Source organism: Dreissena polymorpha, chromosome 7 (assembly GCF_020536995.1).
Source record: "Dreissena polymorpha isolate Duluth1 chromosome 7, UMN_Dpol_1.0, whole genome shotgun sequence".
In the NCBI taxonomy this organism is placed as follows: domain Eukaryota; kingdom Metazoa; phylum Mollusca; class Bivalvia; order Myida; family Dreissenidae; genus Dreissena; species Dreissena polymorpha.
The window spans coordinates 80,255,723-80,280,665 of NC_068361.1; the positions used below are offsets into that span (position 1 = coordinate 80,255,723).

Genomic DNA, 24,943 nt, shown 5'->3' on the forward strand with positions numbered 1-24,943 from the left:
TTATTTTAATGTGCAACAAAACATATTCAGCTATAAAAAGACCATCGACGATGGTGTTCAGGTACTCATTTATTAATGTATCGATTTAACTGGAATTCAATCTTAAAATTTCCTTTTATCGATACAATCACTGTGTGGCTTTTGCTGCCAATCGGCGCGTTGTGTGCACGCTACGAAAATATCTGTGTGCAGTTTATGCCTTTGATTTTATGAATAAATAATTGGCGTCTTTGATGAATTGCAAAATTGGATGTCAGTTCTGTTGTATATTAAAATCATTATTGTTTAAGACAAACGTGTGATTGCGTTTAGAGTTTTATATTAGTACGTTTTCGAACACTTCGCAGTAACTATACTTTTGCGAAATGACCATGTATAAAGCAATGAAAGCTATACATTCACTGTCAAATACTTTTATATTTCAGCTGTAAAATGTCCAGACGCCTCCTACATTGAAAATGGCAGATCATTCCAGGAAAACTGGCAGAGGCCTGAGAACACATACCAGAGTGTTATTAGATATAGCTGCGACGAAAGTAAGTTTATTTTCTGACGCGTGAGAATGCGACATTTATAGGTCTCTTTTGAGGCGACGTTTCTAGTTAGTAAACAACACGATAAATTTCCTTTTAAAACAATAACTAATATTACATTTGTTCCCAACGTTTAAGTGCATGCACTTTATTTCAAGAGTTCCTAACATTGCAACTCGATACAAAAAATAACGTTTTCAATCACAAGACTCCGTTCTTTAAAAATTCACAACGGAAATTATATTTCCTGTTTTGTCAATGGTTACATAGCCGCCCGTCGTGTTTGAGTAGTAAAAGCAGATTAGAAAATAACTTTATAATTTTAGTAAAATTGTAAAATAAAACAAAGTTTCAATCACATTTATGTTCGAAAAAATACGGCAATTACAAATACGTTTCAGACACCCTCTTATTGCGGCACTCTGCCAATGCTTATACTACGCTTTGTTTTTTACCAAACTTCCTACAAGTAAAATTAATTAAATAAGTAATTTTGAGCAAGTTAACATGTAACGTGCAGTTAATGCTGAAATTCATAACTGAAAAAGTTAATGTAATATCAATGTATATTTCCTTGGCGATACTTTCAATAATACCGTTGATCGTGATTAGATGCAACTACAATTTAAGAACATTGTTTTTGAAGTCAAGACTTTTTTAAATTTAATAAATAGTTTTTATTATTTTCAAATAATTGATTATGTGAGTTATGCACAGGAACCGGTTACTCTATTGACGGGGACGCCAGAAGGGTATGCCAGGCTGACGGTACATGGAGTGGACGTATGCCACAGTGTACAAGTAAGCATGATAAATGTTTGTAATATCATGTTGAACGAACAGTTTGCATTATCGGCCGTGATGCAATGAGGGCAAGCCCGACTTACGATACATGGACTTGCCAAATGCCAAAGTAAGTTAAAGTGACTAGTAACCGAACGTGCAATTTAATGAAATTTGTTTTTTTAGCCTTGTTGTTCTTTCATGTGTTCTTCATTAGTCTTGTGTTACCTTTAAAGCCTATTTACGTAGTTGACATACATTTAATATTTGTATTTAATTATGAAGCTGAAAACCGTCCGAATAAATAAATTATATTTTTTAGGAAACACTTTAGCGTTGTTTTCCCTTACGTTTGTGTCACCATATTATCTATGAATTGAAAATAAGCTGAAGAAATTGAGTTTATGACCCCAGGTACTATTTTACTAAAGCATTTTGGCCCATGTGTAATGCCTGTTTCCTAAAAGTGCCTTTTCATATCGGGTTTAAAAGCCGTTACGCAATCGCAACCACGATTTTTGTGGCAAATTCATGTATCCTATTGGTGTTTGCAACATTTGGTGTATTCAATTGGGGACTACGTTGAAAGTTTAACGCCTTTATTGCACTACTGTGCTTTTGCCTAAAATATCTCTGCCGAAACTCTTTTTTTTCCGTTTGTGCTTGCATTTGGTGAATGGAATTTTCTTACAAGTGTTGTGGCACATATTGTTTTACAATTTTATAAGTATGCATGCTCATCTTTCATAATAATCGTTTGGGAATTTAATTTAATTTAAACTCATAGATCAATAACGAAGTTTCTGTTTACAATAATCAAGCCGTTTTTCAAATAAACATATCATATTAACAACTATTATATAAAACAACAAGCCTATTTATGCCCCAATAAGATGCTTGACATGCAGTAAATTGAGTAATGATTCTTAACGAAGCATGATTGTTTTTAAGAAATTGAACAGAGAGGAAGAAAATTGCTGTTCATAATGCTATTTTCTGAAAGTTGTTTACTTTTCCGAGGGATGGGGGGGATAGTGTAGTTATATACGAATGAATATTTAATTAAGTGGCAATATAACCAAAGCTTAGATGTTTAAAGAAACATATTTATTAATTGTTTAGTATTGTAAAACATACTTTTTAAAGACGAAACCACGAATTGTATTAACACATTTACTTAAAATTCTCAGATAGGTTTAAAAGTTAGTTTTCAAGTAAATTGTAAACGACAATGGTTGCATGTTAGTGGCAATAAGACACGTTCGATCACTTACTTACATGCATCTTGTCTATGTCTTTGATAATTTTTTTCGAATAAGTATATTCACGAGCAACAAAGACATATACTTTTGATACCAATCTTATAAATCTAGGAATCATGTTTGTATACTTCATACATACGTTACACTGTTCTTTTATGTTGATATTTGTTTTAAGCTGTTTGCAATATATTTTAATGATGTATTATAATCAAAAAGTCAACATACAAGAGCGGTTGAAAAAAAGACTTCAAATATAATATACCATTATGTGATTGAACATCCAACTGAAACCATCAAAATACATTGTTTGGTTTTACTGTCATTTATGTGCACTGTTTATTACGTAGTAATTTCTTATAAAATATTTACATGACTTTTATTTGTTTTCATAAACAATTTTCAAACAAATATAGACAAAAGTGTGACACAAAGATGGAATTTAAACACATAATATCATATGCATGCATCTTGAATAAACCTTGGTTGTTTCGTCAACAAAAAAGCCTGTCCTCCGGAATGTTTTTGAATTTACTATATAAACTCCCCATTACAATTATATTCAGCGAAGGATTAATGCCACTGCATGTTTGCCTTTCCTTTTAATAATTTTAACTCTTTTTAAAGCACCGCGATGTCCCAACATAACTTTGGATAACGGAACAGTGACTTACTTCGGAGATAGGGAAGTATATACATTGGCATTTTTTACGTAAGTATTATTCCAAAAAGCTTCAAATATTATTACAAGTCTTATGTCTCTCACAGTTAGTGCGATCATTTAATTATTAAAATTAATTTACTTTAAGGGTAATAGTCTTCGCTCTGTTGTACGGGTCCGTACTTTGGTAAGCGTATTTGTCTCAATTAGTAACAAATATAGTTAAGTCAGTCGTAAGAATCCATTTAAGATATTAAATACGTATAAAGCCTGTAAACTGTAAAACGGGTATTTGGTTGTACTCTGAGATAGTTCAGCGAGTTATATGTCCTTGTTAGAAAATTGAACTGTGATAAGATAAACATTAAACCCTAACGGAAGTTGACAACATACCTGTAGCAGCGCAAAATACTTTTTTGTCATATAAACCGTATTCTACATACAGTTATATGGTTTAGATATATTGGTCTCTTTCCGCTATAACTCCACGGTGATTGTTGAGCTTTTGTTAAAGACTTAACGTATATTTACGTTATTGTGAGATCTCTATTGGTATTGCTAAAGCGATGGGTTAACATGCCTCATCTTGACAAAAAAATGTGATATTGCTGTTAATTTTAAAATCTGAAATATCAATACAAGGTATACATGAAACTCTTCCGAAAAAAGCAACTGTAACTGATAATCAAGGACTTACACTGCAGCTAGTTATGTTTTTGATTACCAAACAAGTTCACGTACGGCAACCCATTTAAAGTACTAGCATTAGTTTACTCCATCTACTCCTGGCGGCGATTTGGAAGTTATTGATGTCGTAATCAGATATTTCTTTTAGTACCAAGGGCACCCATAATTGAATTCCCAACATATGCGTTTCTCGGCGACAAACGTAACAACTTTATCCTCCTATAAACCAGTGATTTCCATAGCGACAATTTACCTTCTTTGCAATCAACTGGCGTTCAAAAAACAACCTTTACGGCAACGTTACACTTCCTTGACATCAAATGGTGTTTTGCAATCAATTTCTGAGATTATTGTCTCATTAGCATCATGTTATTTGCCGAAACAGCAGTGTGATTTCTTATTACGTTACACGTTTAGAATATAACAATTTAAGCAGCTTGGCTAAAAGAAAACCGTTATTTAATTTGCGGAGTCAAAACGCTCGTCACGAGAGAGTACTATCAAACAAAACAAAGTAGACATTACAGTTTATTATTAAAAGTATCCACGTCGTAAAGCCCTAATTACAATCAGAATGACGTTTGGATTTGTTTATCTAATACCCAGAGTACACCTTTCCAGCGTAATTCATTTGCTGAACAAGCGTTCTAACAGCCATACTCAGACATTCTGTTTTTGTTATTGTTGTGCTATATCTACATAAAACGTCATTCGTTAGAATTTTGTCACGTGCTGTTTTGCGTAATAATTGATTGTTAGTTTAGTTATCATTTTGTAAGATGAATATTCATATTCAAATAACATATAAGTACTATGAACAGTAATGTAACAGTGATGATACCGACTTCCTTATTCTCATTTAAGCTTATTAATGCCCTCTGTCGAATTGCTCTTGTGCCGTTTTATGTACAGCTAGTGTATGTTTGACAACTTTCCCTGATTTGCTGCATAATATGGTTTGAACAATGCGTCTATGTAAAGCAAGCTGTGGGACTACTATTTTATCAATCACACATAACTCCATCAACCATTATATTTAACATGAATACATAAATTGGGTAATCCGTGACAGGACTCTAATATTTATCTGTATCGATTGATTCTTTCAGCTGCAGCGAAAATTTTGACTTAAGTTCTGTAGCAAATACAGAATGTGAAAAGAACAAGCAATGGGTAGAAATACCGAAGTGTATACGTACGTATTATGATGTATTTTACCTTACGGTAAGGTGTGTATTTTATTGTAGAACAGTGTTACTTAAAATTACTGCTACTTGTTCACATAACAAAATGCCTAGCGACTCTATTACAGCTATATACATGCCATATTGCTGATGATTACACTACATCGTACAATGACTATTTGATTTGCTCTGTTACTACTTCAGCTATTTTATGAACATATATATAGTACGAAGGTCAATGACCAACGAAGCTGCTTAAATTAATGATCTAATTACAACGTGTTTGGGTGGGTTTATACTATTTTTATATCACAATTTGACTTAAATCATAGTTAAAACATCTCAATTCTGGTAACAAATATAAAACAAAATAAAATATGTGAGATTTAGTCTAAACCATGAATATGTTGTGTTGTTGGAGGGTTAATATCAAAAACTACCAATTTCTGACACGTTGCCACTTCCAACATGTGATGTTTGATCGGAATTGTTTGATTAATTAAAATGCTTTTTATTTATCACACAGACATCGTTTTTCATAAAAGTCGCGATTTACCTAAAAGTGTACAGTGTAATTGACATATTTAGGTATAATTCCGTGATTCGATCGTTCTTTTTAGTTATGTTATTCATTATTGAAATTCCCTTCTTGTAAACTTAATAGTAACTTTGTATAAACAACGATTGTATTTTTTTTAAATTAAATGATATAATTAAATATTTAGCAAGTATGTGCTTGTTTTAGTAATACGCATACGGCGAGATACTGTTCCTGTTGTTTTACATTCATATAATGTATGCTATCTAGTTACAATTACACATGAAAACCTCCTTTCAATGTGTTTAACTTTCGTTCAAAAACAAAAATAATTGTGTTTTGTATTTTTCCAGCAAATGTTCGTTTGGATATTTGGTATCCGAATATGGGTACATTTTAACGAATGCTATAGGCAAGAATGGTGCAAACTAAAATCTAATACGCAAATCTGTTAATAACATAAGTTGACTTAAAATAAATTACTCCTTCATTTTGTAATATTGTTTTAATAAATTGGTTTGTGATTTTCCAACACAAGCTCGTTTGAATAAATGGGTACCTGCCAATGGATTCACAAACAACACAGCTTTGGTCAAGAATGGAGAAACCTATAACGTATACTGCGATAACGGGTTCTTGCTGGCGAGCACTACGACGGATAAATTCTTGGTTGGTGTTACAACACTGAGAATCAAGAATGAGTTGGGGAACTTTAAATTGATTTCTTACCCCTACACAGACTACACCACTATGGAATGCAGGGATGGTATGTTGTTTACTTAATTGCTACTTTATTTATTGCAAACTTTTATTTAGGCGTAGCTGTAATGTTTTAATGTTTAATTTTTTAATGTTTAATGTTTTAATGTTATGCATGCGTGGATTATATATATATATATATATATATATATATAACATTAAAAAATCGTTTTTAAATACCTAAAACTTAAATTATTGTTTAATATAATACATGTGTTAGGTACCTACACTGACGTTTGCAGGGTTTTGTACATTTTGTAGTTCGGGCAAAGCAGTGGCAACCAGTAAATGGACGTGTAGATATTAAAAAGAATCTACTGTTTCATAATGAAACATATAATGCGATATGTGATGATGGATTCTTGTTTGTTAATACTTGGACCGATACATTCCTGGCTCGTGGTGTCAGTTCACTGGGTGTCTTGAATGACAGGGGGAATCTTACAGTAATTTATTACCCCAATCTAGCTTACACCTCTCTTGAATGCAAGGACGGTATGTACTTGAATTTATTGTTACTTTATACATTAAATAATTTAATTCGGCGTAGCTCTCTCAGAACACGTTTGATCTATATTTCTAGTGACAATGTTTTTAAATGATTATCGTGTTATATTCTTGATATTTGTCTTTTCATTGAAAATGACACATAATATCTAGAAAACAAGATCATTAAGATTATGTCATATGCATAACCCTTTAAATGGCAGGAATCGTCTCCCTTAACAGGAATTCGATCGGGATATGATAATGATTTTTTTATTGGTACTAATAAGTCATTTAAGGATAATCTGATTTCACTTCTTGCAAATATTTATTTTCACTTATTATTCTTAACGATTTCACTGTTTTAAGTTAAATGATAAATAAATATTCAGAAGATGGAACACATGTTTGCAATACGGATATTTGCAAGATACAGCCTCCATGCTCTCTGATTACTTCATATTATGTTAGCTAATACGAAAAAATGTCACATGAATCATGTTTTGCATTGATTTTATATTGTTCTTAAACACCGTATTGCTTTTTTTGATTTTCCGACAAAAAAGGTTTTGAGACATTGGTACATGTTAGTGCATTCTTGTCAATAAATGCTGTTGTCAAGAATGCTGATAGCTTAACATTTATTTGAAAATCAAGTAATGATAATTGTTTAGTTTAAAGACATTTTAGGTATATTATTTTTTTTATTTAAAACATAAAATATGTGAGATTCAGGTTACACCATGAATATGTTGCATTTTTGGAGAATAAATATCAAAACTACTAATCAATTTCTGACACGTTGCCACTTCCAACATGTGATGTTTAATCGGAATTGTTAGATTAATTAAAATGCTTTTATGTATCACACAGACATCGTTTTTCATAATATTCGCGATTTACCTTCAAGTGTACAGTGTAATTGACATATTTAGTTATAATTCCGTGATTCGATCGTTCTTTTTTAGTTATGTTATACATTACTGAAATTTCCTTCTTGTAAATTTAATAGGAACTTTGTATAAACAACGATTGTATTTTTTTAAATTAAATGATATAATTGAATATATAGCAAGTATGTGCTTGTTTTAGTAATACGCATACGGCGAGATACTGTTCCTGTTGTTTTACATTCATATAATGTATGTTATCTAGTTACAATTACACATGAAGACCTCCTTTCAATGTGTTTAACTTTCGTTCAAAAACAAAAATAATTGTGTTTTGTATTTTTCCAGCAAATGTTCGTTTGGATATTTGGTATCCGAATATGTGTACATTTAAACGAATGCTATGGGCAAGAATGGTGCAAACTAAAATCTAATACGCAAATCTGTTAATAACATAAGTTGACTTAAAATAAATTACTTCTTCATTTTGTAATATTGTTTTAATAAATTGGTTTGTGATTTTCCAACACAAGCTCGTTTGAATCAATGGGTACCTGCCAATGGATTCACAAACAACACAGCTTTGGTCAAGAATGGAGAAACCTATAACGTATACTGCGATAACGGGTTCTTGCTGGCGAGCACTACGACGGATAAAATCTTGGTTGGTGTTACAACACTGAGAATCAAGAATGAGTTGGGGAACTTTAAATTGATTTCTCACCCCTACACAGACTACACCACTATGGAATGCAGGGATGGTATGTAGTTTACTTAACTGCTACTTAATATGTTACAAACTTTTATTGGGCGTAGCTGTAATGTTTTAGTTTAAAATTTTTAATGTTTAATGTTTTAATGTTATGCATGCGTAGATTATATATATATATAAATATATATATATATATATATATATATATATATATATATATATATATATATATATATATTATATAACATTAAAAAATCGTTTTTAAATACCTAAAACTTAAATTCTTGTTTAATATAATACATGTGTTAGGTACCTACACTGACGTTTGCAGGGTTTTGTACATTTTGTAGTTCGGGCAAAGCAGTGGCAACCAATAAATGGACGTGTAGATATTAAAAAGAATCCACTGTTTCATACTGAAACATATAATGCGATATGTGATGACGGATTCTTGTTTGTTAATACTTGGAACGATACATTCCTGGCTCGTGGTGTCAGTTCACTGGGGGTCTTGAATGACAGGGGGAATCTTACAGTGATTTCTTACCCCAATCTAGCTTACACCTCTCTTGAATGCAAGGACGGTATGTACTTGAATTTATTGTTACTTTATACATTAAATAATTTAATTCGGCGTAGCTTTCTCAGAACACGTTTGATCTATATTTCTCGTGACAATGTTTATATATATTAATTATGGGATATGATACGGTTATTTGTTTTGTTATCTTATTCGACAAACTCGATCTTTGTATTGTAGTTCGGAAAGAACCTTGGTCACCAATCCATGGGTACGTTAATACAACGGCTAATCTGGTGCATCATGGTCAAACTTACAACGCAATCTGTGACGACGGTTTCTTTTTCTTCAATAATAAAAGAAACAGATTCGTGTACATTAAAACTCCAGTTGTTTCGTCACTGAGAGTCGATAATGAAATGGGTGTACTTAAAATTAAAGTATCTTCAAACCAATACATCCTGACCAATGATTTAGCGTGCAAAGATGGTACGTTGAATTATTATTTTGAACATTGATTTCACAAATCTGTATTGATTGGTTTTATTAAAACAGACATAATTTGGACAAGTTATGAATTAAAATAAGGTATTTGTTTATATCAATAGAGTTAGTCATATAAACAAAAACCAGAAATCAGTATTGACATTGTTACAAGAACAAACATAACGTACGTTGAACATAAACATTTACATTTTCGAAAAATGCAAAAGTTAAGTGCCTGCTTTGAGAATGACGTAAAGCTAGATGACAAATGAAAAAGCAAAAAATACAGGGTTTCAAGGATAAATTCAAATAAAAATGTAAATAGACCCATAAAGGTTATTTACCATTAAAGCTTCGGCTGAGTCGAAATGAAATGTATGATTGGTCACTTGTAGACAGCTTCGAACTTTTAAAAATAACACGTGTTGTATTTTCAATAATAATTTACAAACTTGAACCAAATAAAACTTCAATTCCAGAACTCTACGAATAACAGTTTTTTCGATGTTGTATTATATTAAGTTATTAAATATACAGTTCGTAACATTTAATCTGTAAATCTTTTGTTCACAGTCGGATGAGAATTAACATTCCCGGTTCGATAACGTGTTTATTGTTCATATTTTTATTTTGTCTTCGTTTGCAATACGAAATGTTTGTTTAAGCCACCATACTCACAAGGGTTATTTACAGAAGTATTTCATATGCGCAATGGTCTATTAAAAAAAAGGCGCTTTTAATATGGCAGAAAAACACATGGCAGTGCCAGATTTATAAGAAAATATGTGTCACAAGTCACATATGAAATGGAAGCTGCACACCATACGTAGTGCTGATATTATAATGATTTGTAATATGGTAATATACCAGATATATCATCCACCGAATAGGACCAAACAAAAACTCCCTAATTAACAAAAAAATATATCCAGCAGCATGTTCCCCACTTTTGTTTAGGGAATACATACTGTTTATGATTGACACTAATCTATATACACGTATGAATAATACAAACATTTATGTAATTTATTTTCACTTATTTAGCCCGTTGTAAAGCACCCACGGTTGAAAACGGTAAATTGGTTTATCAGGCACATTTTAATTCACGGGAATCAGACTTTAAAGAAAACTACACGAAACATGGATCTAAGGTGCGCAATAAATCCTTTTGCTTAATTGTTTGAGTAATGGTTTCGTCTTTCGAATGGACTAAGTACTATACAGTTATGCATTTTAGATGAAATAAAGAGCAAGTTACTACTATATAAATCATTCAATACAAATCAGCTAACGAGATGTTTTTATTTGGAAAGTATTTTGGTTTGGTTACCATATTCACATTTAACATTTTGAATTGTCTTTATTAATCGTATATTTTACGACTAATACGTTTTATTTTAAGGTTGTTATAAAATGCAACGATGGATATGAGCTGCTCAATGAGACGAGCGGACTATTGCTAAAATCCAATAAAATCAGTATAGCATGCAAGAAGGGAAAAAATTTTCCCGACACTATTCCAAGATGTATAATTCGTAAGTGCATATTTTTATTGCGACTTTTCAAATCGTACATCTTTAACGTCTATTTTAATTTTATTTTTGGTCTGTTGCTTTGAACAGTTTTCATAAAAAATCGGCTTTTGCGATTTGCTTTTTGAAGATTGTCTAGATTATATTCGTCAGTTCCCGGATTATTTTGAATATGTTGCTGATTTTTTCGGAGTATATGCACGCGTGCATATCGTTGACTTTGTGATGTACGAATCCATAAGAACACCTGATAGCACATTATAATGCATATGTTTCGTATTATATCCCCTATCGAACAAACTCTGTTGAGCCAAACCATTACGAGCGAAGTTCTCGCTGGTGTTAAATTTTAAGGTATTTGATCGGTCCACTTAATATTTCGGTGACTTTTACCTATACATGTAAATTAAACATTTGCATCAGTAATTATTATCTGAATTGTTAATTCCGTTAACACCAAATCTTATACTTAGCATACAATTGCCATGCCGATTTTGGACAATATGCATTGGTTAAAAATGAGGAAGATAGAACAGTGGAAGAAAAAGTCCAACATGGAACAAAAGTAAGTAAATGATTACCCATTGCTCCCTTCAGAAAGAAAACAAAATTATTGTTAAGACAAAAATCCTCATTAAGTGTAGCGAACAAACTAAACTACGAGATGTGTGATATGTATTGTGTTGATTTTATGAGTGAACGATATGTACATGTACACTTCTGCCCATCAAGCACACACTTAATTTTAATCTACTCAACGACTGTTTGAAGGGGTTTATAAGCTTACTGATGCTTATATTATACATTACAATACGCATCAACAAGATGAATGTTATTATTCCTCTATTAAGATATTGTGTAAATTAGATGCTAGAAAAGTGTTATTTATTCGAGATACCCAAAAAATCGGTTAAGCGTTATTACTACCCTGTTTATAGAGCCAGTGTCCAAGCTAAACATACATGCCATGGATGTAAACCAAAGTTGTTAATGTTACAGTAATAATACAATTATATTAAATTCGGTTTAAGGCAATCATTAGGTAAGAACAATACGGGGACAAAATCATTTTGTTCTTTTCACCTCCAAAGAGTAAGCTTTGCACTTGTCCGTCTGTAGGTCCATCCTTACGTTCCGAAACCTGTGTGGTCGACCCCTCTTTATCTACAGGTTTAATCTCATTAACACTATCGCAGTTCGGTAGATTTTGTGAGTAGATTATCGTACAGAAATATATTTTTGGCTGCGACGAGTTTGGGCTTAATTCCAATGAAGAATGTATAGTCATACAATTCCTTAAATAACATTTGGCGCCGGTGGCGTTTTATTTACATAATTATAATCCTTTGTCCAACTCAAACAATTTGTGTTTGCATATTCTCTTAAGTTACTAGGTGCATTTCCCGCGACTTGTTATATTTGAACAACATTATTTTGATGAAGTTCGTAATTAAAGAATATGGTCCCGATAGGGTTTGGCAAGAGTTTTGTCCTTTTTTCTTCCATCTTCCATCTTCGATAGAATTTATTGTCGCAAAACTGTGTTTTCAACTACTCTTTTACTACTTTATGGATTATTCCCCCCATAGAAAGGTATAATTATTTTAATGACTTAAGGATCGTTTAGAAAGGTATTTTGGTTGTCGGACCGACTTTCAAGGCTGTATTATCTTATATGATGGTAAAGGAAACAAATTAAATGCGAAGATCTTTGAAAGTATTACGACACATTGTATTTTGCGAACTGTAGTGTGTATATTGAAAAATTGTAATCAACAATGATGTGATACATCGGTAACATTATCGTTGTAACTTATTTTACTCGTTTTTATTATTGCCTGCGTGTAGGTCGCGTTATGATGCTTGAAATTTTTGGTTTTTTTGGAATGTATTTCCGTATTATGCCAAACCTAAGAATGGGATAGGGTGTACTGCTTTGCGCTTTTTTTCTGATTGATAGTCGGTTGGTCTTTTGATCGTCGATCTATATACCGTTCGTTTCCGATATATTTTGAGAACTCTTCGATTTGAAACAATGCATAGTAGTGTGATAATTATTTAGAAAGAAAAACCGTAAAAGAAATAAATCGAATGGTCTTTTATCTTGAAGGTACCCTTTCTCATTTAAACAAAATATGTATTCATCAATAAATTACAATTATGTAGTAATATAAATACAAAAACAACAATATAAAAAAGACCAAAAACATATATGTCGAAAGTCTCTCACGATCATGAAGGACCTTTTGTTAACTATATAACATCCCGAACAAAGACGTTCAATAGTGATTAAGCACACTCTTACTATTGGGCAATGAAATCCGTTTTTATTGCAGCGATAGCAATAATGTCAGCAGAAAGTTTGTTAAAGCATTACAATGTTCTAGAACAGGTGATAACAAAATACCTGTTTCAGCCAGTTTATAAAACAATTGAAGAATTGTTCTGGTTGATGTTTTTTTTTAAGATTGACTTTATTCAAAAATCATTACGGTGTCGGGGGAGGGTGTAAGGCATCTTGCTAGGGTCGTTCTTATTTATACATTACACAATTAGGTCGATAATGATGTGGAACATGTACAGAAACATAACAGCATTTAAGTAGACTTATATTTAATTTTATTGATTTTACAAATTTATATTGTGTATGCCGTTGTGTTACTTTTGTATTACATGACCACATATATAACAAAATGCCACATACAAAAACACAACAACACAGCAGCTTAATATCATCTGTCGTTTCTGTTTCATAGATAAATGTTACATGTTCTGAGGATATCGACCTTATTCCGAATGCATCTAACTTAGAATGTTACAACGGTACGTGGCAAACGCCAAACGGAGTATTGATAGTACCTCCAGTTTGCAAACCAGGTATATTTTTGAGATGCAAACGAATGTTTTTGAAAATAGACATTTAATTGTAACGTCATATTTAAAATGGCTCTTTAAATCACCAAATAAGTCCATCGACGTATGCTACATTTGTACCGAATACTAACCCAACGTATTTCTTTATTTAATACAATTGTACGTTAGCCTCGTACAAGGTAAATTTCAACATCCGAAATGTATTGCACTTTAAATTGTGAGTGGTACAAATAAGTTGTTTTTGTGTTACCGAGTTATCATTATATGTTTAATCTCCAGTTTTGTTGTTAAACAAGCAGGTCTCATTTTCAGAACGGTGTAATGTATCAGACATAATCGGTGGGTTACTGTTAGTAAATGATACAGAAGAAATCACCAGTTTTCCTCATGGAGAAACCGCTATAGTGAACTGTTCACTGAATTACAGCTATGCAGAGGAAGTCGTTCATAACGGTCATGTTCGATGTAAAAACGGTGTTTGGGAACAAGCCGTAAGATGTTTTCGACGTAAGTGCCTAAGATAAATTATTTTAAGTTGTTCGACGGTGTATGTTTATTGTTGGTGGTCGGCACCGAACGAATATTGAAGTAATATTCAAAAACCGGGGAAACGATCCTTGGATAAAATGTGTAATACACTCAAATAAAAACAAAGTAAATGCGGGGAGTACGAAAATTAAACATGTTGATACAACACCGTATACTTTATTAAACTGGGAGAAACTTATGTCATTTAAAGAGACAAGTTTTGTTGTTTATAGTACAATATTGAAATATCAAGTGCCCATCGAAACGCATTTTGTAACATTTTATTACTGTTTGCCGTTTTAAGAATATAACATACATGTTAATCAATTGCAATGATTGGAGTGCACGCAACAATAAAAACACTTAACCTTAATATGCACTTTTTCTGTTACGTTCTTTCGTTAAAGATTAAGTGATGTACGTGTGACTGAGTAATCCAATTTTCGGTTTAATAATGTAAGGAAGTCCGAACATATTAAGCACTTGTAAATATATGTTTTAAATATTATATCACTTAACCCCGAATACTGTTGTAACTTTTCTTTCGAACTTGTCTTATCCACGCTTGGGGTATAAAATGTACACACCGATCGGCGTATTTTATTTACAACGTCACATTGTATTCAAAATATGCTGGGGAAGAAAATGGGAATTCACAATACAAAACAAAATTAGGAGTAATAGATTTCTAGTAGATATATTTCGTAAATTGTGATATTATGATAACACATTGCGTAACGATTTTACAGAGTTTGGCAAATAACAACTTGAAAACGTATATGCTCTCAACAGAAATAAATAATAAATAATAATAAATATATATATATATACAAACAAACTACCACTCATGAGTAAGAACAATATTAAAATATATCAGTTCGTTTATGGAAAAGAATCAATTGAAAGCAGTAAACGTGTTAAGTGTTTGCAATGTTTTCATCGAAGATTAAAAGTTAATGTTTATACTAGAATGACGTTTAAAAAGTTTGTTTTTATCATCTTCAGTAGGGTTATAGTGTAAATGATTTAGTTTTAATAGGCTCTAACGTCCCGGGTTCGAATCACGATGAAGCCAAAATCTTTAAAAAAAAAAATTGTAAATACTATTGAAAAATGTGTTTAAATTTTTCAATAATTTAGTTGTAGCAGTAAAATCATCCGTGGATTTGTTGCATCATGTCGATATATTTTGTTTACAGAGTGTCCGCTCCCAAGCATAGACGATGCCACAATAACGCCTATTAAAGCTATGTTCCGTCATAATGCACAGGTATTTGAATGCGTTTTTATATGTATATATATTATTTATAAATTGTGTATATAAATGATTAATTACATATCTACTTGGTGGTGAAGACAAATGCACAAAACAAAAATAAAAAATAGGTACATTGTCGGAAGAAACATTCCTGTTAACTTTCAGTAATGTTGTTAAGGTAATGGCTATAGGAAAGAGGATTAAACATACACATACATTTGACATCACATAATGATTAAAAGTAGGGTCGTTGCAAAATAAATACGAGTTCAGTATAATTAGCATGCACTTCGAAACTCCAGGGAAATTATCAAGAGATAAATATAGTTCTGCATCTTGTAGTTTAAGAGTAAAGGTGAGTGTCTTAAGGATTACATAAAATACAGGATAATAGAAACAAAACAAACATGACACACAGAACAGTGATAAAAACTAAAAGCATTTGGGTTTGATGGCTAGCCTAGCAGCACTTTTCCCTTATATCATTAACCACATAATTATCGTTTCTTCAAGTTTAGAAATAAATATAGATAATATTATTTCAAATTTTATCGAAAATTAATAACTTTATGGTAAGAATACACCAGAAGGACATAATGAACCCTTTTTGATGCACGATGATATGAGATTGGTACATGTATCAAATTGAGCACTTCTTGATTAAAAGATTATAGAACCTAGTATAATTCTGTTAACTTTCAGAGTAGCATAATGCATCTCAGGAAGAACACGTTATACAGGGTTTTAAATTTCCCATAACGTAGCTTGGATGCATATGCATATTACATATATGCTACAAAACTAACAGTAATAGAGCATTTAATTAATGATTTAAATAGAGATATCTATAAATCTATTTAATATGTCATCGAAAGGCAACGTTCATGTGCATACCATGTAAAAATGCAAAATATATTGTATATAACCGTTATAACATCTCAATTACACAGACATCGCCTTTTATACATACACGAACACGCATTTAAGCATCAGCTATCATGCAATTACTCATGCATTGTTATATGTGTGTATTCGCAGTAGTTTCTTTGAAGGAATAATTAAATCGTTATTTTTCGTTATTTGAACAATTAAAGCAATTAATAAAAAGCTGTTGCTCTGCCTATAGATATATACCTATTTAGTCTGCTTACATAAAATGAATAGAGGAAGGATTGGCAGATGAAATAAATACAATATTAAAACAAATACAGCAGTCTTTTTAGGTCATATGATTTATATCATTTCGTTTTATTATACTCAATACTATTAAATGATTGACGGTACATCCAATTCATCAATAACGATTTTAAAGAAATAATATATATTAAAACTTCAAGTTCCATTTGATTGTAATTACATGTACAAATAACCCCGGCGAATCTTTATAACATGAACTATCAAATGATGTGCACACTATTTGTTTCAGATCAACGTAACATGCAAAAATACATCCGCAGTTGCACCTAAAGATATTGAGAACTATGACCAACCAACAGCCTTTTCGTGCAAAGATGGCACATTTGACATCACCAGTAGTCCGTGTTCGTTTGGAACATATACGCGAACACCAAAGATGGAGTCAAGTGACGCGTTCTTGCCTAACTCAAACCAGACAGCAGGACACGAATCAACAATGTCATTGACGAGTGTTGTTCACCAAAAAGTGTCGATCGTTGCCACAGAGATTGAGGGAAGAATAATTGCTGATAAACAAGAAAGCGGTATGACGTTTGCTTTGTTGCTTGCCCATTTTATATGGATTCAGTATAACTCGATCTTCTCTTTTTGGGTATGTAGGACACGGTAAGGGAATCTCCTTGTTGCATATTTAGCCAAAAGAATATTGAGATGGCTAGTTATGTATTTAACTTTATTTTGCATAATGGAGGTGTATTTTGCATTAAGTAAAATTTCACGTTGGGTATAAGAGCTTCCAAGAAATGACAACAACGGCGATCGCCCTACAAGAATGCATGTTTTATGAAATGTTCCATATAAGAGGACGTTACAAAACAATGTGCAACTTTGTGTGTATATATGCTTATATTGAGTAAGTTGTTAATATCATTTGGACAAAATTTATAATTTACATTTCATTATTATTAAAATCATTAATATTGTACTATATAAAATAAATTTGAGCTTTTTACTGAAGTTAATCAAGCTAATTTTAGATGTCTTTCATTTTCCCAAATACACTAGATATTGACTACAGTAAAATATATTTACATTTATATCGTTTGTATGTAAGACCCGTGAACAATAACATTCATTACACTAGGAATTTACATATGTAGTCATTGTATAATCCATATCTTACGAAAAATTACATTGTTTCATTACATAGCAGAAATAATTGTATGATTTTGTTTGCTGAACTATTTCGTTTTGCATTGGGCCAAATACATTGGACCAGACAGATTTGCGTCTTAAAGATAACTCACTGTATTTATCTTCACTTTGCCTTTTGTGTAATATTATCCGTGATAAAATAATTTAGACCACTATCAGTACCAACTATTTTACTTATTTATCAGGAAGCTGTACTTTGGAGTATTCAGAATACATCTCCTACTGGGATATGACGAGAGATGAAGAAGTAGATAAAAAGGTACTTGTTACACAAATACATTGCTCAAATTTGAAATTTTGATTATTCACTACGGTTAATACTAATCATTACAATAAGCGCAATAACCAAAGTTAAGCCGAACATTATTCCATAATTTAATAACCATAAGTTAATATGGTTGTCGGTCGAGTACATGATCATCGCTGATAAGCGAAATGACGACACGTATTTCTTTAATTTACTGTTGATATCTTAAGTGACATTGTTGGTAACTGAAGCATGCACTTAGGTAAATTTACTCACATACTATTAAAGAGGTTTAAAAAAAAATGTCTAATTCTAAAACTAGAATACCCTGGTCTTATCCCCGTATGGGGATATGCTAATATGACAGCCTCCGATTTGATATACATATATTTTTTCTTAGTTGTATACAAAAATATTGTAAACTTTCATCAATGGTTTGTTTATACCACTTCGTAATATGTAACACAACATGAGTAGGTCTAACATTCGTATTTGAGATATATTTAGTAAATTGGGGTACACCTTTCTAACAAACGTAGTTTATCATTTAATTCATGTGATTAACAACTCTATTATTTAAATTAAACGATAACTTGTTTTCATTAGAAATAATACTACGTCGGTAGACGAATACACTTAAACAAAAATTCTTCTTGATACCTCTTGCTTAAATGAATCAATATTTTATTTGAAATAACTGTCTGTAATAAATGTTCGTCAAATAGTAATTTGGCTCGAACGAGAATAGTCAGTATCAATATACCTTTCTTAAACGCAGAACATGTATACACACTATGCTACACGACATCTAAAACAATGAGTATACAGTATTTATACAATTAGGTTATTTGAAAAGCTTGTCATGGACGAAAATGATGAACAAATGCATATTCAAACCTTTATATTTATTATTATTTCAGGTGGCAAATGGAACACGCGTAAAGTTGACTTGTGCACAAAGTTATTATGAATATTCAATTGTGTATACTGACGAGGAAACTGATCACAGACACACACAAGTAGCTGAAATTGACTGCGTTGATGGTGAATTTACAAAACATAATCTCACTTGTGAGACAGGTAAACACTATATATGCTCCAACTATAAGGCTGTTTGGAACACGTATAAAGTAATTATCTAGTCCGTCCGCCTGTCGTTTGGTCCATCTTTGGGTCCGTCTATCATTCACGGTTCTTGTGCTGAATATTACTAAAATGTCATTAAAATGTTGAAGGAAGGCTAATGATTTTATACATAATGAAAGGGGACTTTAACGAAGAATGATATTAACCAATAAGATGGTATATTAATATAATATAAATAAATACTTTATTTTAAATCACACAAAAATATAAAGAAAATTTAAGCTGTGGTAAAGAAAACAGATTTTTTGCTGTATATTTGTAAATTATAGAGTCTAAAGAAGGCTCAACGTTAACGCCTATAAAGTGTACAAATATCGATAACGGAAATATAACAAACCAAGGACTGTCCGTTAAATGTCACGAAGGCTATACGCTTTGGTTTGAGAACGAAATGGATGCAAGTTTATATACAGTAAATTCGTGTAAGTGCAACCAAACCACCGGTAGAATACAGTGCTTGGGGACGAATGTGCAATGTAAACCAAGTAAGTAACTATATGATGATATTCTTTATTCTAGATTTTTTTACAAAGAAAAACCCATCTTCAAATCCCATTATTTTGCTAGAAACTTAAGACAAAACATATGTAATTTGTTTTAACAATATTTGATATCAGTATTCGACAGAATATAGTTATGAATTATAATTATTGAATGATGTCATTATATTTTATCGTAAACAACACGTTGATAAGTGTTCTTTATTGCAACACTATCTTTAATGCCCAGTCGATTGGTGTAGCCGTAATGAATCGTTGGGATTTCCTTTTAGTTGGCTGCAAGATCCCAACATATTTGGAGCAAGGATTAACATTATATGACCCATCCCAAAGAACGCCAACATCCGGTGCCAATCGTTATGAAATAAAGCACAACGAATTTTTAACATTTACTTGTTCGCATTCTGGCGACACTTTCTTCGAGCCTAACAAGAGGATGTTCGTCTGCGATAAAGGGTTATGGAGTCTAAAGCAGCGCGATAGTGAGAAACCTTGGGACTTGGGGAACAACGGCTCACTCCCCAAGTGCCGACCAGGTTATTACATCAAACGCGCATATATTTTAACTGGTATTGGTAGATTGACAATTCGCGTGTATTTCCGAATGGTATTGTTCTCGTCGGATCAAGTGATATTATTCTGTATTTAACTCTCAGTCTTGTCATCTCTATTGAACTGAATTTCAGTGAATTGTCCCATTGGTTTCTGCAAGTTTGGGGGTCGTTGCACGCGAGACCAGCAGTGCGAATGTCCTAAAAACGAATCGAAGGGAAACCAGTGTGAAATACGTAAGCCTTCATTTTGTACCAGTATTAACCAGCGCTTGATAAAGGGTTGTATTAACCCAGCGCTTGATAATGGGTTGTATTATTCAGCGCTTGATAATCGGTTGTATTAACCAGCGTTCGATAAAGGTTTGTAACCAGCGCTTAATAATGAGTAATATTATAAAACCACTTACACGTTTCAGTCAGTGAATCGTCATATACACTCTCAACAATAAAAAACTGAAGTAACATGGGAAAGTTACGTATCTTAAAAGTATGTACATTAATAAAAAAATGTAAAACAGTTAACGTATGTTTTGCTTTGAAATAAATAGTCTAGAGAGAGCATTGTTCGCAGTAACGAAAAAGTAATAAATACGTCAGTAATATTTGTTTGCTTTCTGAGTATTACAGTCCAATATTTGCTCATCAAAGAGAGAACAAAAAACATTTCGCTAGTCCCTAATGAGAACATATTGGGAATAATATCTAAATAATTATGGACAGTTCACAACTAAACATTAAGTAAACGGGTAAGGTTCATATATGCAGGTCTTACATTCAGCTATGAGAGATTTACAAATAAACACAGTTTTCAATTGACAAGCATTACGTAGTTATCATTTTTGATTCTCATGAATTCCATTTGAAAACGTTAGCAAATTTCATTATTAACATCTTAAAATGCATGATTACTGAAATGATTAAAAAATAGTTGGCAGAAATGCATCCATTTTTGTACATAGCCTTATTAAGAAATTGTGAATTTGACCACTGGAGAAGTAAATGAAAATAAATATATATAACAAGTACCAAGGCAAAATATTTTTGTAAACTAGTCTTGTAGAAGTATATCAAAGTATTTAGACGTAATGTGTTAATTCATCGAAACCGCGATTACATTACAACGCTTTCAACAGTCAACATGCAAAGGATATTTCGGTTTAATATACGAGTATGTGCTTAATGGAAACGATGATAACAACATGGTTTTGCAGTATTTAACTTCTGATAAAATATATGACATAATGAGTCTTTAAATCGAAAATATCTATGCAGAAACTAATGCTTTCTTTCAGCCGTGTGCAGTCAAGGATGTCAGAACGAGGGAAACTGCACTGAACCTAACAAGTGCACATGCAAGGAAGGATTCGCCGGATTTAGCTGTGAAATTGGTAAGTGTGCTTACGCTTTGCATTCGATGAACAAATGCCAACGTACAGTATGTACATTTATAACTGATAGTCTGACTTCAACAAGGATAACGGAGTTATATTCATCAAACGAATGCTTTATTTCTTAAATTGTATGCTGCACTTCATCCAAATGAGATGGAAGTTTTTGAAAAACCTTAATTCTGTCAAAGCATGTACTATGTATTGTAATGTTTTGTTTTGATATCTAAGAATATTTAGTTCGTTGTTCGAAACCGGACGGTAAATTCAAATTATATTACATTCCGTTCGATTTCATTTCACTGCCCTGTGGCTAATACAGTTAAATACACATTATTTAATCTCTTTGTTGTTACCGTTGCCTTTTCGTATGATGCAATATATTAAGCTGATGTGTAAGGGGCACTTACAAATGGTAATAAATAAAGTGAAGCTCAATTATAAATTAGACATAGCGACATACGACAACAACATGAATTTCTAAAGGAATATAGCTTTATACTTAATAAATGACGACCACATTGTTTATACAGAAGGGTATGTATTTTTAATAGACTTATAAAATAATCAGGGCCCTGTATGTGAATCATTAACATTTACTATTTGTTGTTTCCTTACGTAATAAAAATAACACTTCAAGACAATTCATTAATTAAAACATAAACTATATTCAATAAATATGCATTTACGTTCGTACGTTTCATTCAATCTATCTGATTGCTGTTTTTGTGTAATACATAACCTTCTAAACATTGGAAAAAGCCATATCAATTTATTCAAAAAAGCAAATCAGAATCCTTCGGATTACTTTTTTTCTTAAAATTGACCATACTTGTCTGAACATAACAAAATTGTTTGATAAAATGATTCCTTAAAAACGTTGAAACCCATCGCAAAACAAAATTGGGGGGCTTCCGTAATTGTTCTTAAGACCCATGTGTTTAAGTTATTTTCGTGGTAGAAATATTGTTCAAGGTCGGCATTTACTGTTATGAATTGGAAAGTTTATTTTATAAGCTCAGTTTTGAATAATGTTCACCTTTTACCTATAGATTTTGCTGATAGTGTTTCTGACAATTAATTATGTGCCTGACAAATTAATGTTTAAGTTAAGTGATCAGACAGTTTACGTATCACTGGCGAACACATGCTATGATATATATAAACGAGTTATTCACGGTAAACTTTTTGTTCAGGGTTCTCAAATTAATTTGTGGTCTTATTTATGGTCTGTTTGTGCCCGAAATTTTTTTTAAGGGGTAAGTGTCGAGCTATCTTTGGTAATCACGTACAAGATCGTCAATTTGCTCGTGTAATATTCAATCAAAAGATACCATCTTATTGTTAATTTTGACGCCAAATGTGCTGCTGTATATAAATATTGTTAAAGTACCCTATGTAATATACTTTGGGTCTCAGTATGACTCGAGTAAAATGTTAATCGCAACACAAACATATTGGATAGTCATATTTTCTTTAAGTATGTCGTTCCCTCCGTCGGAAATGTTGTTTAACAAAACATAGTTCTATCCTTTCTAGTCTGTTAGTATTAGTCTTAGTATTCTGTTATTATAGTTTAACACTACAGGGGGACCGGAACAAAAATATTTACTCGAACACAGCCATCGTATCTTACATGTGTTTTTATATGAAAATTGCGTTCGAGCTACAAATACTATGGGAGATCTTTGTTCATAACTTGATTATTCCCTTTGCATTTGGCTTAATGAAAAGCAGGGCATGTATGGTTTGTAAATGAAGGATGTTTTCCTGTTTAAAATCGATTCTGCAAAGATTGTTCGCAAAGGGGTAACCGCTATGGCATCAACGCTGTTTTGAATAAAGGATTTAATTTATCAAGTTATTTTTAATTGTATATTTTGATAATAAGTTTCGGTCTATACACTATTATTGACTTCTAGATAAGAAATACATGTATGGATGACTGGAGTAACATTACATGTTTGGAGGTAAGTCGTTCAAGCTTCAATAAATAGCAGTTTTTTCAAAAACTAGTTTTAACTGTAAACTTTGATCACATATTATAGAGCAACCATGTCAATACAAAGGCGTTTCCTATCAGAGTGGACAGATATTCAAGGATGACTGTAACGACTGCAAATGTTGGAAGGGAGCTGTTGAATGTTCAAAACGAAACTGTCCAAGTAGGGAAACTTTTTTGTGCTGTAAAAATGCCCGTTCCTCCTTCGGCAATGTTGTTAATCACAAAGACAACACGACTTGATCGAGTGTTGTATCGGTGTCAGTTTTAAAGGAAGTTGTTAATAAATTTGGATATTCTTGAAGTGTTTCAGTAAATGCCTTATATCGCTTGAGTTTAACAACGGTAATATTGAGATCTACTGTTATAAAAAAGAACTTTGTATTTTTGTACAATTTTGTAAGTTTCGGGTTTTAAACCAAAGTGCTTTTAACTAAAGGCCACCACTGAAACCTACCGGCAAAACCAACTGTAACAACAAATGGTAAATTAAATATATACTTAATAAAGCTGTCCCACGTGGTGAAACAAAATCTAACAGATGCAACATAAAATGATTTATTACAAATAAAGCTGTATTTGTGTAGTCGAAGTCTTAAGTGGTATTTCGCTCTCTTAATTATACTGTTCTTTTTAATGTCGATTTTGTGATAAAAAGTTTGAAATCTTTAAAAATCTATGAGCAAGTCCCTTTAACATTGCAGTTTTCGTTAAAAAGATAAACATTCAAACACAGCCATAACATCTTGCTATTCTTGTCAAATGTAAATTACATTTGAGCTGCACTCACTAAGGACACTTTCTTCGAACGTTACACAAGAATGTAATTCACCTTGGCGTTAGGAAATCAGTCAATACAAGGAAGTAATCTACCAAAGTAGACATAGATTCAAGGGTGAATTAATTACTGTAAATGTTGGGATAGATCTGTTGACTGTACAAAACATCATTATATCAGATGATGATATTACATTTATCGTTCAAAATTTCAACAATTGGAATACTGCCAATTGTTGTCATATGTCAATAACATTCGAGCTGCAAATACATTCGATATGTTTTTT

General features: G+C 32.0%; 2 protein-coding genes across 2 annotated transcripts in view; one reads left to right on the forward strand and one right to left on the reverse strand.

Annotated features, from left to right (window-relative positions):
• The window catches only part of LOC127836895 (complement factor B-like), a 132,474-nt gene that overhangs the window by 34,187 nt on the left and 73,344 nt on the right, over positions 1-24,943 (reverse strand). The gene's annotated exons all lie outside the window — the stretch shown is intronic.
• The window catches only part of LOC127836894 (uncharacterized), a 168,376-nt gene that overhangs the window by 5,386 nt on the left and 138,047 nt on the right, over positions 1-24,943 (forward strand). Inside the window, exons 4-11 of the mRNA XM_052363537.1 lie at positions 426-536; positions 1,251-1,334; positions 3,203-3,287; positions 5,033-5,118; positions 6,184-6,411; positions 6,666-6,899; positions 8,314-8,541; positions 8,843-9,076. Coding sequence (XP_052219497.1) covers positions 426-536; positions 1,251-1,334; positions 3,203-3,287; positions 5,033-5,118; positions 6,184-6,411; positions 6,666-6,899; positions 8,314-8,541; positions 8,843-9,076 — 1,290 coding nt within the window. The remainder of the gene's footprint in view (positions 1-425; positions 537-1,250; positions 1,335-3,202; positions 3,288-5,032; positions 5,119-6,183; positions 6,412-6,665; positions 6,900-8,313; positions 8,542-8,842; positions 9,077-24,943) is intronic.